The sequence below is a fragment of the Trachypithecus francoisi genome, unplaced genomic scaffold (assembly GCF_009764315.1).
Source record: "Trachypithecus francoisi isolate TF-2019V2 unplaced genomic scaffold, Tfra_2.0 Lachesis_group3, whole genome shotgun sequence".
Classification (NCBI taxonomy): Eukaryota; Metazoa; Chordata; class Mammalia; order Primates; family Cercopithecidae; genus Trachypithecus; species Trachypithecus francoisi.
Window position 1 is genome coordinate 116735823 of NW_022681468.1, and position 18919 is coordinate 116754741.

Consider the following 18919-nt stretch of genomic DNA (forward strand, 5'->3'; position numbering starts at 1 on the left):
GTTCACAAGTCAAAAGCACACACAAATGTTTTTATTTTGAGACAACCACCATACTTCAGTATGCAGAAGTGCTTTATGCATACCTCCCGTTTTGTCACACAAGCAATTAAGATGTGTCCTTAAGGAATAAGACTTTGAAAACTAGTAATTTTTACTTCTTCATTTAGGATTAAGTGAAACCTATTTTTTTACTCTGAGTCAGTGATGGCGAAGAACATAGTGACTACTAGTATAGTTTGGTGCCACTGATATCTTTTGTACTAAGGTGCCAGTGGTTTTACCTTCTCACTGCCCTGCAACATCAGCACAAATGCCAGAACATTTAAAAAGGCAATTAGTGTCTTTCAGTTATTACTAAATAGTTTTGTTCTTATGGACCATACTTTGAAACTACTGTATTAAACTAATTCAACTGTCTTTTTTTTTTTTTTTTGAGACGTGGTCTCACCCTGTTGCCTAGGGCTGGAGTGCAATAGCACAATCTCGGCTTACTACAGTCTTGATTGACCTCCTGAGCTCAGCAATCCTCTTCTCCCACTTCAGCCTCCCAAGTAACTGACTACAGGCACATGCCACCAAGCCCAGCTAATTTTATTTATTTTTTGTAAAGAAAAGGTCTATGTTGCCCAGGCTGGTCTCAAACTCCTGGGCTCAAGCAATCCTCCTGCCTCAACCTCCCGAAGTGCTGGGATTGTAGGCGTGCGCCACTGCACCTGGGTGATTCAACTGTCTTTAACATCATCACTGTGTCAGTTTACATAAAGCGCCAGGGAACTATATGCAAATAATAAATCTTCACCTAAAAGGCTGAATATTCAGGGGCCTTAAGAAGCTTGTCCTCTTGGAATTTAAACATTTCTTCTTTGCCATCTTCTTACACTATCACTTTGGCATTATCTAGAAATCATAAAATAATTTGTTAATGCCAGAAGAAAATCTTGTCTGGATCCCTTTGTTTACCACAAGGAAAAACTGAGAAAGCAACCATTTACCAGGCAAGGACAAACTTCAACAAATATTTACTGAGTTTCTTCTGTCAGAGACTCAGTGTACTATCTGCTATGGACACAAAGATGAAGGAGTTTTAGTTTTCACCTTCAAAACCCTCATATATAGCTAGAGGCTTGGGTATAGGGATGGCTGTATCATAACCTCTTATAGGCTATACCAAATATCCACATGAAGCACTATCCAAACATAGATAAGGAAGCACAGGAAAGGTAGAGGAGGAGAACCTGAAAAGAGATGAGCTACCATGGCCAGCCTGAGCAGATGCTCAGTAGGAATATATCAGGCAGTTAAGAAGAGAAAGATAGCTAGGCACGATGGCTCATGCCTGTAATCCCAACGCTTTGGGAGGCTGAGGTGGGAAGATCGTTTGAGTCCAGGAGGTCGAGATCAGTCTGGGCAACATGGCAAAAAAATTGTCTCTACCAAAAACAAAACAAACAAACAAAAAATAAATGTAAAAATAACACAAAAAATTAGCCAGATGTGGTGGCAAGCAACTGTAGTCCCAGCTACTCAGGAGGCTGAGGTGGGAGGATCACTTAGGCCCAGGAGTTCAAGGCTGTAGTGAACCATGATCGTGCCACTGCACTCCAGCCTGAGCGATAGAGCAAAAACCCTGTCTCAAGAAAAAAGTAAGAGAAATAAAAGAAAGGGTATCAAAAGAAAAGGGACGAGCATGAACAAAAGCATGAAAACACAAATATGTGTTACACAGTAAGGAATTACAAACAGTGCAACTGGCGGTGATAAGGGATGAGGAACAACAGCAGATGAGATTGAAAAAAATTAGCTATATTAAGATGGGGAAGACATGAATGCCACAGTAAGGAATCTAGGATAGACTTTTGACAGGAAGTCTCTTTTTAGCAGGACTATTACATTTGTGTTGGGTAACAGAATGATACATTGGAAGCCTAGAGACAAGGAGGCAAAATAAAAAGGTCCTAAACTAGGATTAGTTAGTAAAAAGGATAGTAACAACATGAAACAAATTTCAGAGCTAACTTGATCAGGGATCATTGGATGTGGAAAATGAAGAAAAAAAATTCAAGGATGACTCAAAACCCAAGAATGGTTCTCAGATAAGCCAATCAAAAGGGGGAAAGCCTCAAAGAGAGAAGGTATTAAATTTGAGTTTCAAGTAAGTTTCAGATAAATGTCTGTTCCAATGTCACAAATTCCAAGATAAATGTCCACATTAGTGGCTTTTACTTACAAATACATGCTAAGAATCAGGTAATACTTCTCGGTTTCTAGTTTACACTTTATCAATAAAAACACTGTACAACTGTGATTAGGAGGATATATTACCAGGTAATTGGAGTCAGTTAATATCTGAGTTATAAGTATGACAGTTTCAAAGGCAATGGCAAAGCAAGCCTGGGGATAAGTGTCTAGGATGATAGTTATTCTTAGCATTGTATAAGCAAATGTCTCAGTAACAAGAAAATCTTACCTAAAACTTCATTACCTGCTCTGTTTTTTGCCAAAATGTATTGTAAGGGCACTTCTGACACTATTAAGTGGAACAGAGCAAAAAAGGAAAGCACAATACTACAGAACAGTATTTACATACAAAAAAAAAAATAACAGGAGACAACTCCTGAATATTTGGCATTTTTCATTTAAATCTTCAAACTTTTGGCCTTAAAACCAAAATTGTCAAGCTGGACACAGTGGTTCATGCCTGTAATCTCAGCACTTTGGGAGGCTGAGGAGGGCGGATGACCTGAAGTCAGGAGTTTAAGACCGGTCTGGCCAACACGGTGAAACCCTGTCTCTACCAAAAAACACAAAAATTAGCCAGGTGTGGTGATGCATGCCTGTAATCTCAGCTACTTGGGAGGCTGAGGCACGAGAATCACTTGAACCCAGGAGGCAGCGGTTGCAGTGAGCCAAGATCATGTCACTGCACTCCAGCCTGGGCGACAGACTCTGTCTCAAAAAAAAAAAGTGATTCTTAAAAATGGAAAAAAAAAAAAAAATTGGGCTCTAGAAAGCTGATTTGTCAGAGCAGATGTTAGAGCAATAAGGATTTTTTAAGCCACCTTCTGAGATAGCATACTGTCCATCAACTAATTGGGCATCAACTATACCCCAAGCTGCATCAAATGAGACACTACAGCAGTCCCCTTCATCCTCAGGGAACACGTCCCAAGACCCTCAGTGGAAACTTGGAAGTGCAGATAATACCGAACTTATACATGCTATGTTTTTTCAATCTGATAACAGTTAAGTGACCAGCCGAGGCCAGTAGAAGCAGGTAGTAGTCTACATACTGCTATCTACTGGATAAAGGGATGATTCACGTCCTGGGTGGGATGGTGAGCGATTTCATCACACTACTCAGAATGGTGTACAATTTAAAACTTACAAATTGTTTCTTTCTGAAATTTTCTATTTAATATTTTCAGACTGCTGCACACCTCAGGTAACTGAAACCTTGAAAATTGAAACTGCAGATAAGGGGAAACCAGATGACCACCTATCACTAGGCAAATGACAATTTAGGAAAAAAAAATAAAAAATTTAGGAAGAAACTTAAATTGTAAGTGATTATAGAAATCTACTGACTCTATATAAAAGTTGCTCGACAGCTTTTTAAAAAAATATACATGAGGCGGGGGCCGGGCACGGTGGCTCACACCTGTAATCCCAGCACTTTCGGAGGCCAAAGAGGGTGGATCACAAGGTAAGGAGATCGAGACCATCCTGTCTAACACAGTAAAACCCCGTCTCTACTAAAAATACAAAACAATTAGCTGGGCGTGGTGGCGGGTGCCTGCAGCCCCAGCTACTTGGGAGGCTGAGGCAGGAGAATGGTGTGAACCCGGGAGGCAGAGCTTGCAGTGAGCTGAGAACGCACCACTGCACTCCAGCCTGGGCAACTGAGCAAGACTCGGTCTCAAAACAAACAACAACAACAAAAAAAATGAGGCTTTTTACAACACAGAAAATAATGCAAGGACCACCACTACTACCATCTCCGTGGGCCCCAAAGGATCCAGTCACTCCAGGTTTAGAAGCAGCCTGATTACTATCTTGCCCAGTAATGTCAGCCTAAATAAATTCTCATTCTATTTATCCCATCATTTAATGACACAATTAAGCTATTTATACAAAGTTATATAGTAATATAGTGTCAAGATCAAAGGATGAGTTGTGTACATAGTCAATAATTTAGCACAGTTATGGCCTATGATACTATGCCTATTACAAGAAAGACAGTGATTACCTAAAAGGCATGACTGAGGAAAGGGGAGGCGATTAACCTTAGGAAGAAAAATTTTTCCTTCAGGATTCCAAAATGACAGTTATATAAAAAACAAAATCATTCAGGGTGCTACCAGTACTAAGAACAATGAGTGAAAGCTAATATGGAAGTAGATTTTATTTCCATTTTTAAAAAAAATCAACAGGCAAACACTGGATTGAGATGCATCACAAAATAGCTCACTGTTATTTACTTGCAGTTAAGCAGAGACAGCAGTGTTTTAGAAAGATTTCTTACAAAAGCAGGAGCTCTCAACCCTGGCTGTGCATTAAAACAATCCAGGAAAGATTCTTGTTTAATGGCAATGCCTGGCCCAAACCCCCCAGAGACCCACTTACTTGGTATGCGGTAGGGCCTGGGTGCCCACATTTTTAAAAATCCCCAGGTAAGAAAATCTGAGTAAGATCACTAGATCACATCAATGTCATTATCCTCATTGTGATACTGTGCAAGATGTTTTGCAAGATACTGTTTTTATAAGATGTTACTATTGCAGAAAAATCGGTAAAGAGTATGTGGGATTCAATGCAATACCACTTTAGTCCCACCAAGAATGGTCATAATCCAAAAATTAAAAAATAACAGATGTTGTCATGGATGCAGTGAAAATGGAACACTTCTACACTGCTGGTGGGAATGTAAACTAGTACAATCACTATGGAAAACAGTGTGGAGATTCCTTAAAGAACTAAAAGTACAACTACTATTTAATTCAGCAATCACACTACTGGGTACTACCCAGAGGAAAAGTCATTATACGAAAAAGATACTTGCACATGCCATTTAGAGCAGTACAATTCGCAATTGCAAAAATGGGGAACCAGCCCAAATGCCCATCAATCAACAAGTGGATAAAGAAACTGGTGTGTGTGTGTGTGTGTGTATATATATGATGGAATACTACTCAGCCATAAAAGGGAATGAGCTAATGGCATTTGCAGCAACCTGGATGGGACTGGAGACTACTATTCTAAGAGAAGTAAATCAAGAACAGAAAACCAAACATTGTACGTTCTCACTCCTAAATGGGAGCTAAGCTATCAGGATGCAAAGGCGTAAGATTGATATAATGAACTCTGGGGACTCGGGGGAAAAAGGTGAGAAGCGGGTGAGAGATAAAACACTACAAACTGGGTTCAGTGTATATTGCTCAGATGATGGGTGCACCAAAATCTCACAAATCACCACTAAAGAATTTACTCATATAATCAAATACCACCTCTTCCCAAATAACCTAGGGAAATAAAATTTTTTTGGAAAAAAGAGTATGTGGGATTTTTGCATTATTTCTTGCAACTGCATGTGAATCTACAATTTTTTTTTCTTTTTTTTTGTGATGGAGTTTTGCTCTTGTTGTCCAGGCTGGAGTGCAATGGCACAATCTCAGCTCACTGCAACCTCTGCCTCCTGGGTTCAAGTAATTGAACCTCCCGACTAGCTGGGATTACAGGCGCCCACCACCACGCCTGGCTAATTTTTGTATATTTTTTTTAGTAGAGACAGGGTTTCATCATGTTGGCCAGGTTGGTCTCGAACTCCTGACTTCAGGTGAACTGCCTGCCTCGGCCTCCCAAAGTGTTAAGATTACAGGCGTAAGCCACCGTGCCCGGCCATGAATCTACAATTTTCTATTTAAAAAAGAGTAATGAAAAAAATCCCCAGGTGATTCCATTACGTAGCTAGAGTTAAAAAAAAAAAAAAATTTCAGTAAACTGGAGACTCTCAAATTCCTACCAATTCTGAGACTACAAGCTATTTTAAACTTAAGCCACTGAAAGGTTATTAGGAATGTTTATCATTTACAGATATGCTTTGCAAAGACAAATGTAAACAGTTTATGGTTAATCCAAAATAAAAAATCCAACACACTATGTTCTCACAATAGTATACAAAAAGATTGGATAGAAAGGCATTATACAACAGCTGTAATTTACCTCTTAACAGAGAGAGAAACAAACAGCCGGCCTCTAAGATGGCCCCCAAAGACCCCTGCATCCTGGTCTTCACATCTTTGTATAATCCCCTCCACTTGCATATGGACTGGATTTAATTATTTACTTATAGTAAATAAAATATTGCAAAGTGATGCGACGTTACTTCTAAGACTAAGTTATAAAAAGAATATGGCTTCCATCATATCGGCCTTCTCTCTCAGATCCCTCACTCTGGAGGAAACAAGCTACTGTGTTGTCAGCCACTTTATGCAGAGGCCCACATGGCAAGGAACTGGTATCTCTGGGCAACAACCAGCCAGTGAAAATCTGGCCTGGTCACAGCCAAATGAGTGAGCTTGGAAGGGGAAGCTTCCCCAGTCAAGCCTTGAGAACTGCTACCCAGGCCAGACACGGTGGCTCATGCCTGTAATCCCAGTATTGCTGGAGGCTAAGGCAGGCAGATCCCTTGAACCAAGGTGTTCAAGAGCAGCCTCGGCGATATGGCAAAACAAAAAAATACCGGTCTCTACCAAAAAAAACCCACACACACAAAAAATAAGCTGGGGCGTGGTGGTGCATACCTGTAGTCCCAGTTGCTCAGGAGGCTGAGGTAAGAGATCACTTGGACTCAACAGGTGAGGGCTGCCATGAGCTGAGATTATGCCATTGCACTCCAGCCTGGGCACTAGAGCAAGCCTCTGTCCTCAAAAAAAAGAGAGAGAGGCCGGGCGCGGTGGCTCAAGCCTGTAATCCCAGCACTTTGGGAGGCCGAGACGGGTGGATCACGAGGTCAGGAGATCGAGACCATCCTGGGTAACACGGTGAAACCCCATCTCTACTAAAAATACAAAAAACTAGCCGGGCGAGGTGGCGGGCGCCTGTAGTCCCAGCTACTCCGGAGGCTGAGGCAGGAGAATGGCATAAACCCGGGAGGCGGAGCTTGCAGTGAGCTGAGATCCAGCCACTGCACTCCAGCCTGGGCGACAGAGCAAGACTCCGTCTCAAAAAAAAAAAAAAAAAAAAAAAAAGAGAGAGAGAGAGAACTGCTACCCAGCTGTCACCCTGGCTGCAGCCTTGTAAGAGACCATAAGCCAGAGGCCCCCAGGTAGGCTGCATCCAGAATTGTGACTCATAGAAACTATGATATAATAGATCCTTGCTGTTACAAGCCGCTAAGTTTTGGGATAACATAAGGCAAAAGATAACTAATCTATATAGTTACCACAGGTCAACCCCAAAAGAAAGGAATCTAATCTGATGACTTCTGCTTACCTTTCATCATAGTCTTTAATCTCCCAGGTTCTACATTATTATCCAGCATTTTAAAACTCCGTTCTACTTTAGCTACCTTCATTACTCAAAAACTTTCCTCATTCTCACCTCATTCAATTCCTTAGAATGACTTCCTCTTTTTTATCCACCCAAATCCTAGCCATCTTTGACAACACCTACAGGCATCTCTTCCATGAATACCTATTACTATCCACTTACTTAAATTACTCACTAACCTAACAGCTTGGTGTTAACTCTAAGAGACTGTCAACTCCTTAAGCATAAGTCTTCTCATATTCCTTTAAACAGGACTTCATATCTATCCAGGACTTTGTACCTCTTCCAGCATACTAATAAATTAGAAAACTCAATGTTCTACATTAAGAAAAATCTACGAGTAGAAGGGAAATCAAGAACTCCAATGGGCTGGGCGCGGTAGCTGAAGCCTGTAATCCCAGCACTTTGGGAGGCCGAGACAGGTGGTCACGAGGTCAGGAGATCCAGACCATCCTGGCTAACCCGGTGAAACTCCGTCTCTACTAAAAAATACAAAAAACTAGCCGGGCGAGGTGGCGAGCGCCTGTAGTCCCAGCTGCTTGGGAGGCTGAGGCAGGAGAATGGCATAAACCCGGGAGGTGGAGTTTGCAGTGAGCTGAAATCCGGCCGCTGCACTCCAGCCTGGGCGACAGAGCGAGACTCCGTCTCAAAAAAAAAAAAAAAAAAGAACTCCAATCTAGAATGTCAGATGTCACTACTTTGGTTTGTATATTTGCAAATACTGGCCAGGCACAGTGGCTCATGCCTGTAATCCCAGCACTTTGGGAGGGCCAGGCGGGTGGATCACCTGAGGTCAGGAGTTCAAGACCAGCCTGGCCAACATGGTGAAACCCCGTCTTTACTAAACATACAAAAGTAGCCCGGCATAGTTAGTGGTGGGCGCCTGTAATCCCAGCTACTTGGGAGGCTGAGGCAGGAGAATCGCTTGAACCCAGGAAGTTGCAGTGAGCTGAAATGGCACCACTGCACTCCAGCCTGGGCGAGAGAGAGAGACTGTCTCCAAAAAAAAACAAGAAGGAAAGAAGGAAAGAAGGAAGGAGGGAGGGAGGGAGGGAAGGAGTGAGGGAGGGAAGGAGGGAGGGAGGGAGGGAAACAGGGAGGGAGGGAGGGAGGGAGGGAGGTAAGGGAAAAGAAAAGAAAAGAAAAAAAAGAGAAAATACTGAGTAAAGACCACCTTAGCTGAAGGACAGCAACTACGATGACAAACACCTTCCAACCCTATTGATTAGCCTAGTGTTGCCGAAGTTCTGGAAATTTTCTCATTACTGTTTTTTGTTTTTTTTTTTTGTTTTTTTTTTGTTTTTAAAGCAGAGTCTCCCTTTATCACCCAGGCTGGAGTGCAGTGGCGCGATCTCAGCTCACTGTAGCCTCCACTTCCGAGGTTCAAGCAATTCTCCTGTCTCAGTCTCCCAAGTAGCTGGGATTACAGGCACGCACCACCTCACCCAGCTAGGGTATCACCATATTGGCCAGGCTGGTCTCAACCTCCTAACTTCAAGTGATCTGCATGGCTCAGCCTCCCAAAGGGCTGGGATTATAGGCATGAGCCACCGTGCCTGGCCCCCTATTATTAATTTCTTAAACAATTTACCTTGCCTCATTAACCCACCTCTGTAGTAATCTATCACTACACATAACACACAGAGAAACACTACTGTTAAATTTCCTACATCAGCAGCTCTCAAACTTTAGCTTGCATCACCATCACCTAGAGGGCTTGTTAAAACAGCCAGACCCCATCTCCAGAGTTTGATTCATAGGACTACTGCTATAGCAATTCAACAAGTCAGTGTAATTTAAACTTACAGCTCAAGGAGATAAGCTGGGAAAATATAGTCCAAGAGGAATAAATCTAAACCGTACCAAACACTTCAGTAACTTCAAAACACGTGTGCCTGCACACATCATGCACAGGCTTGTACATCCTCTTCCTCCTCTCCCAATTAATGAATTTAACCACAATATGCACACCTGAATTCAATTTCTTGGAAAAAAGAACATCTCCAATTAACTGAGGTTTTTAAAACGTTAAACAAACAAAACACTTAATGTAAAAAAGGACCAATCCAGTAATTCAACTCCCTCATTTTCAGTCCCAGATTAAAAACAAAACAACGCCAGGCAGCGTGGCTCACTGTGATCCCAGCACTTTGGGAGGTCAAGGCGGGCAGATCACCTGAGGTCGGGAGTTTGAGACCAGCCTGACCAACATGGAGACACCCCATCTCTACTAAAAATACAAAATTAGCTGGGCGTGGTGACATATGCCTGTAATCCTAGCTACTCAGGAGGCTGAGGCAGGAGAATCGCTTGAACCTGGGAGGCAGAGGTGAGCTGAGATCGCGCCATTGCACTCCAGCCTGGGCAACAAGACAGAAACTCCATCTTAATAAAAAAAAAAAAAAAAAAAAAAAGTTTGGCTGGGCACCATGGCTCACGCCTGTAATCCTAACACTTTGGGAGGCCAAGGTGGGTGGATCATCTGAGGTCAGGAGTTCGACACCAGCCTGGCCAACATGGTGAAACCTTGTCTAAAACACAAAAATTAGCTTGGTGTGGTGGTGCATGCCTGTAATCCCAGTTACTTGAGAGGCTAAAGCAGGAGAATTGCTTGAACCCTGGTAGTGGAGGTTGCAGTGAGCCGGGACGGGGCCACTGCACTCCAGCCTGGGTGACACAGCGAGACTCGTATCAAAAAACATTGAAGGTTCTGAGATACTAACTAGACAGAGAAAAAACCAGGGCTATCACTGACTCCCCAACCAGTAAATAATATGCTAGAATAGTACACTGCCTTCCTTAGTTTAGGCTTGCAACCTCAACTTTGAGGTTCTTTAATTAAATCTCTTAAATAGGTGAAATAAAGCTTTCGAACCAACAGCCAACAGAAAATTTCTTCAGTAAGGCTTAGATATTTTAATGAGTTATTTGGCTGGGCACAGTGGCTCACACCTGTAATCCCAGCACTTTGGGAGGCCAAGGCAGGCAGATCATGAGGTCAAGAGATTGAGACCATCTGGCCAACATGGTGAAACCCAGTCTCTACTAAAAATACAAAACTTAGCTGGGCGTGGTGGCATGTGCCTGTAGTCCCAGTTTCTCAGGAGGCTGAGACAGGAGAATCGCTTGAACCCGGGAGGCAGAGGTTGCACTGAGCCAATGTCGCACCACCACTGCTCTCCAGCCTGGCAACAGAGCAAAACTCCGTCTCAAAAAAAAAAAAAAAAGTTATTTAGCATAATAGATCTTATAAAAGCAAGATACCTATCCACTGTTTTTTATACCTCCTCTCTGACCACTCACATTCAACAGTCCCAGCTCCATATTCCTCTCAGCACACACTCTAAATAAGGTACAGGTTGAGTATCAGAAGATTCTCAGATTTGGAATATTTAATTATACTTACAATCAGCATCCCTAAACTGAAAATCCGAAATCTGAAATGCTGCAATGAGAATTTCCTTTGAACATCACATCAGTGCTCAAAAAGTTTTGGATTTCCAGGCCTACCACTTTGAGAGGCTGAGTTTCGAGGAGCGCTTGAGGCCAGGAGTTTGAGACTGGCCTGGGCAACAAAACAAGACCCTGTGTCTCTACAAAAAAGAAAAAAAATTAGCCAGGAGTGGTGCCACACACCTATAGTCCTAGCTACTCAGCAGGCTGAGGCGGGAGAAATCACTTTAGCTCAGGAGTTGGAGGTTGCAGTGAGCTATGATCTTGCCACTGCACTTCAGCCTGGGCAACAAAACAAAGTGATTTCAGAGCATTTCAGATTTTTTGATTAGGTATACCCAATCTGTGCTCCTAAGAGCTGCTGCTCTTCTCACTCACTCTGTCTGAGTCAAAATCGTGACAGTGGATTAACTATCACTATTTCAGTGGTTTTAGAACTATCACTAGAAGTCTAAAATACAGAGATGCTCAGGTTCCACCTCAGACATCATTAATGAGTAGGAATCTCTGGAAGTGGAGTCCAAGGACCTCCTTGGCAAGAAGCATATTAGACAAGAAGCATATCCTCTGCTTAACATAGTGCCTAGCATACTTAGAAAGCACAATCAACATCTGCTGGACACTGTTGTGGAAATACAAAATGGCAAGTTTAAATACTCCCAACTGCAGAAATGAACAGGGTTTAATAATTTACCTAGCTACTTATACAGTTACATTAGAAAAACACTTTTTAGGCTGGACACGGTGGCTCACGACTGTAATCCCAGCACTTTGGGAGGCCGAGTTGTGTGGATAACCTGGAGTCAGGAGTTCAAGACCGGCCTGGCCAACATGGTGAAACCCCCTCTCTACTAAAAAATACAAAAATTAGCTGGGTGTGGTGGTGCACACCTGTAATCCCAGCTACTTGGGAGGCTGAGGCAGGAGAATTGCTTGAACCCAGGAGGCGGAGGTTGCAGTGAGCCAAGATTACGCCACTGCACTCCAGCCTGGGCAGCAGAGTGAAACTCTGTCTCAAAAAAAACCCTGGCCAGGCATGGTGGCTCACACTTGTAATCCTGGCACTTTGGGAGGCCAAGAAGGACAGATCACTTGAGGCCAGGAGTTCGAAACCAGCATGACCAACACGGCAAAATCCCGTAACACAAAAATCATCTGGGCCTGGCGGCAGGTGCCTGTAATCCCAGATAACGGGGTGGGAGGCGGCTGGGGCAGGGAAGACTGAGGCTAAGGGTAATCTCTTGAACCTGGGAGGTGGAGGTTGCAGTAAGCTGAGATCAGGCCACTGCACTCCAGCCTGGGTGACAGAGTAAGACTGTCTCCAAACAAAACAAAACAAAAAACTCTGATTTTTTTTTTCCTTAAAAGCTGAAAAGGCAAGCTAGGTAGCCACAAAGGATTTAAATAAAAGACCAAATTAAATATATTAGTTTGTTTAATTTGGTCTTTTATTTAAATGTTAATCGGGAAAGTACAGAAAGCCAGAAAACCAAGAGTTTTCTGAAAGAAAAATAAAGTTGACTTATTTGAAGACCAAACCTAACCTGCAGATATCCACAAATAACAGTATGTACGCTGTTGCCCAGAACTCCTCTCCCAGAAAAAGTAATCAAATTCCCAAGGAAACACTAAATTAATTTGGTGATCTTTTTACATTTCAAACTTTTTCACCTGCTAATGTATCTTATCTGATTTCATACTGAAAATTAGAACTGGAAACAGGGAATTTAAATTTTTAAGAATTAACAGTAAGCTCTCTAATGCAAACTTCAGTGTTTATCAAACCAACATTAAAAACCTAGATAACTGCTATTTCCAACCTCTATTAATAGAAAGAAGTCTTACAAACCAGTAAGAGAGAAATATCCCAAAGAGGGGCAATGGGCAAGAGAGGATAAAATGACCAAAAAGCAAGTGGCAATTTAAAAAAGAAATACCAAGCCCAATAAACGAAAGTTCAATTTCACCAGGTTTTTTTTTGCCCATCAAACACTGGTTGGGAAAACCAGCATAACTTTTCCGAAAGCAATGTGGTAGTATGTATCAAATGCATTGAAAATGAGCAAATTCTTTTGACTCAGCAATTCACTTTATCCCAAGAATGTAAGAACACTCAAAGACTGACCTATAATAATATTTTAAATGTTTATAAAAGCCAGAAACTAGAAAAAAAAAGGAAGGCAAATCACAGACTGATTAATCAGTTTGGATCGATAATCACGTAAGTTCTCGAAAAACTTACTTGACAGAAGGGGTTGCTCAGAGGATTTTTATAATGTTTTTCCACTGAAAACACAGAACATACAGTACGGTTCCACTGTTATTAATGTGGAACCATATTAGTAGCTATCCAAAGGTCTAGAAAAATAACTACAGTTGACATTTTGGTGTAGGTCTCTGGGTGGCAGGCTTGTTTTGTCTTTTTATTTTTTCTTACCTAATCAGATTTGTCTTACACGTGCATCTTCTACAGGCCGGGCGCAGTGGCTGAAGCCTGTAATCCAGCACTTTGCGAGGACGAGGCGGGCGGATCACGAGGTCAGGAGTTCGAGACCAGCCTGGCCAGCATGGTGAAACCCATCTCTACTAAAAATACAAAAAAATTAGCTGAGCATGGTGGCGCACGCCTGTAGTACCAGCTACTGGGGAAGCTGAGGCAGGAGAACTGCATGAATCCAGCAGGCGGAGGTTGCAGTGAGCTGAGACTGCGCCATTGAACTCCAGCCTGGGAGACACAGCGAGACTCTGTCTCAAACAAAAAAAAATTATCTTCTACAATCCTCGACTTCCTTCTTAGACTGTGTTCTCTATATTAAAAAATTAAGACTTCCACTATTTAGTAATGGCACTAGGTATCAGAGATTTTTCTATTATGTAAAACGCTGTATTCAAACAGTGCCTGAATAGATGATTCAATTTTTAAAACTGTTACTTATAATACTATAAAAATCTGTTAATAATAGAAAGTCAACGAGTTGACAGTGACATACTTCTAATTTGTCAATGAATATTTAGCTAACCAATTTAAGTTAAAAAAGAAATGATGACTGACAAGCAAGAGGCAATAGTAAGTAACTTGCCGCTCATATATGTTTCCTTCCAGGTTTTCTAGAAGTTGCACTAAATCAAGCTTCATTGTTATTCTTCGGCCATATCCCTGATACCTCGGGACAAGTGAGGTTTTTTCCCCCAAACAAATGGAAGATTTTTGATTTTCTAAAGCTCAAAAATGCAAAATCTGACGCATATGGTTCACTGAGATGTGGTTATCAACTTACACCAAGCCTAACTTACCACAAAACAGAAAATATCAGAGAAAGGAGTTCACAAGCAGAAAGTCTCCTTTCTAACTCACAGTAGAGTCTTGTCCAATATTAGACAACACTGCGTTTTGTTGCTGTTTTAGCTACAAGGATGGGTGTGCAACATGCAGTAACTATTCCAACAGCTTCAAGCAAGTCATATGCTACAACTAGAAAAAGTAGCAGTTAGGTCCCAAACAGCAAAAATGTAAAAAAGATGAAAGCAGAAGCCTCACCATCTGAAAAGACGGCCCATCAGCACCTCTTCCGAGAAATAGTTCCCTTCCCCCACCTTTAAGTAGGCACTTGAGACTGCCAAGATCCATTTCTTTATTAACTGGTGCCCACTTGGGGCAACTGTACACCAAGCTGCTCTAAGGCCTACTCTAATCCCTTCCAAAAGTGCTCAAATGAGGCTAAGGCCGGGGTAACCCTTGTCGGGGCCCAATTCTTCCTGATTCCTCTTCCCCACCCCACCTCCTCCGCCCCGCCCCAGTAGGCGCTCGCCCAGCCAGAGAAAGGACACCGGGCCCACGGACTGGCAGAAATTGCCCGCAAGAGAAGGCTTAGGCGGCCGAAGGCCTCCGCCATAGCAGGACTTGGGAAGCACCGCCCCCAGCGTACCTCCCCACACCCGGCTAATCGGCGAACCTCTGCTTTCGACACCCTCTATCCCCAGCAGAGGCAGCGGAGAAGACAAGGCCGGGAGGCACCGGGCTGGGCTGCGCACCAGGCCCAGGCCTGTCCCTTGGGACCGCGCGTGCCGCCTGAATCCGCTTCCCCGTCGAGCCCGGTCCAGCTGGCGCGGCGGCCACCCTCACCTGGATGACCTCGTTGACCTCCCGGATACATTCCACCATGTGTTGTAGAATCTGCTCGGCCGTGAGCACCTCGTAGCGGTAATCCTCCTCCTGCTCGTGCCCCGGCCCGCCGCCACCACCACCGCCGCCGCCGCCGCCGCCGCCGCCACCGCCAGGCCCCAGAGCGCTGCCGCCGCCACCGCCCGTCTCCCCGCACAGCAGTCCGTCCCGCTCCCCGCCGACGCCCAGGCCGGGCTCCACCAGCTCCACCTCGCCCAGATCCAGGGTATCATCGTCCGGCTCGTCGTCGTCTTCGTCCTCCTCCTCCTCGGCGCCGCTGTCCTCCTCACTGCACTCCTCGTCCTCGTCGAACTCGTAGTTGTAGCCCTCGTCCGAGTCCATGGCGCGACGCGCGGGGGCCCGGCGGACGCTGGCCGAGGCGGGGAGAGGGCGGGGACGCCGAGGCCCCGGCTCTCGCTCCGGCTCCGGCTGATGTCCGGACGCAGGCCTGGCTCCGGCCCCGCGGGCCGCGGCTCCTCCCCAGGAGCGGCGGTTGGCGTTTGACGGCTGGTGGCGGCGGGGAGGGCGCGGAGGAGGGAGGGAGGGAGCGAGGGGGCCGCTTGCTGCCCGCCTCAGTCAGACGCGGCTCCTCTCCGGCCTCCGAGAGAAAACAGTCCCCAGCGCCACCTCCACGGCCGCTGCTATCGCTACTGAGCCAACAAAGGGGCGTGCGTCACCGCGTCGCGTTGCGTCGTCGCGTCACTCCTCTTTGCGTCACTGCGCCCCGCCCCGCCGCCCCTGCGTGGAGCCCGGAGAGACCCCACGGCCCGGCCTACCTGGGCCTAGGACCCGAGCGGGAATTTGCTTCTCGGTTCTGTCCGCTGCCGCTGTGAGGGCCGAGCGGAAACCCGTAGAGCTTTTATGTGAACAGATTGCGGCCTCCTGGTCACCAGTCACCGAGAGAGGGACCCCGAACCGCCTACTAGGTGGTGGTGTTTGCCGCAGGCCATAGGGATCCAGCCCCCTCCGGCAGTCCCATGGGGACGCGGCCTTCCCACCCGGCGGAAAGGCGCTTCCCGCCCGCCCTGCGGTAATCCCGGAAGCCGTGATCTGTTAATCTAAAATTTCTGTTGCTTTGGCTACTAATGGAAACCTGTTGTAAGTGGAACCTCTAAACTGTATGACAGGCGAACCCACTTTAGGTAGCTGTGTGATTCTGTTCACTTGTACAGTCATGCAGTGGTTTTTAAGTCTCCTATAATGACGTCATTTTAAAGAGGCATTTCCTCAACCCCGCTGATTAGAGCGCCTCTTGAGGGCCCTAAACAATGTAAACAGCGATGATTTTCATGAATTGAGCACTGTGTAAGGGCTTTACATATATTCTGTTTCATCTTCATGGAGCCATAGTACCCATTTTATACCTGAGGAACCTGAAGCTCGGAAAGGAAAAGGGACCTGGCCAAGACCACATAACCCTTGGCCCATTTTAGCCGCTGGATGCCCCAAAATATGAATCATAAAAATGCATTGTAATGCATATGTATTATATACTGTATAGTACATAAAAGACATGAATGCTTCAACAAAATACAGGCAATAATAGAAATATCTAGAAGGGCCAAATGTAGCAAGAGAGAGAATGCTTGAATCTCATCTGAAAGTGTGCTACGTGAGCTGAGTGTTGTTGAATGGCTAGGAGTTCAACAGAGAAGGCAGCGAAGATGGTCTGGCCACAGAGAACAAGCAAAAGCGCAGAAGGTGTCAAGTAATTAATAGTTTGGGGAGCTTAAAGTGCATGGAGGGTAGATGGCAAAATATTAGGCAAGTTAGTCAGGGGTCGTGTCAGTAAGAGCATTTTATGCCTTTTTAAGAGTGGGCTTAAATCTTTGTAAACAGGGCATGAGAGCCAGAGAAGTGTTATGAAGGAAGAAGAGGCATAAGAAGGCTCCCTCTTGAGATAATCTGAAGAATTGGCCAGATTGAAAACCTTCTAAAATCTAAATCCCTGCTTTGTTGATAAATCTTACTGTTCAACCTATAGGTTCCCTTTGGAAATTGATTTTGAAAAGTGAAAAATTCAAGGCCGGGCGCGGTGGCTCAAGCCTGTAATCCCAGCACTTTGGAAGGCCGAGACGGGCGGATCACGAGGTCAGGAGATCGAGACCGTACTGGCTAACATGGTGAAACCCCGTCTCTACTAAAAATACAAAAAACTAGCCGGGCGACGTGGCGGGCGCCTGTAGTCCCAGCTACTCGGGAGGCTGAGGCAGGAGAATGGCGTGAACCCGGGAGGCGGAGCTTGCAGTGAGCTGAGATCCGGCCACTGCACTCCAGCCTGGGCGGCAGAGCGAGACTCCGTCTCAAAAAAAAAAAAAAAAAAAAAAAAAAAAAAAAAAGAAAAGTGAAAAATTCCATTATAATGTTAAAAAGCCTCTACCAATTTGTCCACTTTGTAAGTTTCAAAATACTGATAATTTCTTAACCTCAGGATTTAAAAAGTAAAGCTTTTAACCTCTACTGGTAGGTCTGGGTTCTTTTTTGTTCTTTTTTTTTTTTTTTGAGATGGAGTCTTGCTCAGTTGCCCAGGCTGGAGTGCAGTGGCGCAATCTCGGCTCACTGCAAGCTCCGCCTCCTGGGTTCACGCCATTCTCCTGCCTCAGCCTCCCAAGTAGCTGGGACTACAGGCACCCACCACCACACTTGGCTAATTTTTTTTTGTATTTTTAGTAGAGATGGGGTTTCACCATGTTGGCCAGGATGGTCTCGATCTCCTGACCTCATGATCCACCCGCCTCAGCCTCCCAAAGTGTTGGGATTACAGGCGTGGGCCACCGCGCCCGGCCCTTTTTTTTTTTTTTTTTTTTTTGAGACAGAGTCTCGCTCTGTTGCCCAGGCTGGAGTGCAGTGGCAATCTCAGCTCACTGCAACCTCCACCTCCCAGGTTCAAGCAATTCTCCTGTCTCAGCCTCCTGAGTAGCTGGGACTATAGGCGCCCCAGGCTAATTTTTGTATTTTTAGTAGAGACAGGGTTTCACCATATTGGCCGGGCTGGTCTCGAACTCTTGACCTCAGGTGATCCACTTGCCTCGGCCTCCCAAAGTGCTGGCATTACAGGTGTGAGCAGGGAAATTATGTAATCCCAGCACTTTGATTCAGTGTTCCTATTTAGCAATTCTAGATTGCTGCCACAACTAAGGCAAGCCATAGACACAAGCAACACTTCTCTCTACCCGGTCTCCATTGTGATATTACCTACAGAAAAATTCAGCAGGTACCTAATCAGTACTCTAAACTCCTTTGCCTCACCTTTTCATCGTACCCCTACCTCAAATGAACCCTACCATCTATATTCTCCCCTTTGATAATGGAACAGCTGACCGCTATTAGAGAAATGTGCATAGCCATCTGTATTCTATTACTAAATTTCTTTCTTTTTTTTTTTTTTGGAGGCACTCTTGCTCTGGCACCCAGGCTGGAATGCGATGGTGTGATCACTACTGCAGCCTCGACATCCCAGGCTCAAGTGATCCTCCCACTTCAGCCTCCTGAGTTGCTGGGACTACAGGTGCACTCCACCATGCCTGGCTAATTTTTTAATTTTTTTGTGTATATACATCTCACTATGTTGCTCAGACTGGTCTGGAACTCCTGGCCTCAAGCAATCCTCCCACCGTGGCCTCCCAAAGTGCTAGGATTATAGGCGTGAGCCACTACACCCAGCCTACTTAATTCAATCACCAAGCACAACTCAACCCTCAATACTTCCCAGCAATCCTATTAAATTTTTCCGGATTGTTCTCCCTCTCTCAGCAA

General features: G+C 44.7%; 1 protein-coding gene across 1 annotated transcript in view; it reads right to left on the reverse strand.

Moving 5' to 3' along the window:
• ARIH1 (ariadne RBR E3 ubiquitin protein ligase 1) overlaps positions 1-15819 on the reverse strand; it is a 117014-nt gene extending 101195 nt beyond the window's left edge. Inside the window, exon 1 of the mRNA XM_033189470.1 lies at positions 15125-15819. Within this exon, the coding sequence (XP_033045361.1) occupies positions 15125-15505 (381 nt within the window). The 5' untranslated portion in view covers positions 15506-15819. The remainder of the gene's footprint in view (positions 1-15124) is intronic.
• Positions 15820-18919: the final 3100 nt, after the last annotated feature.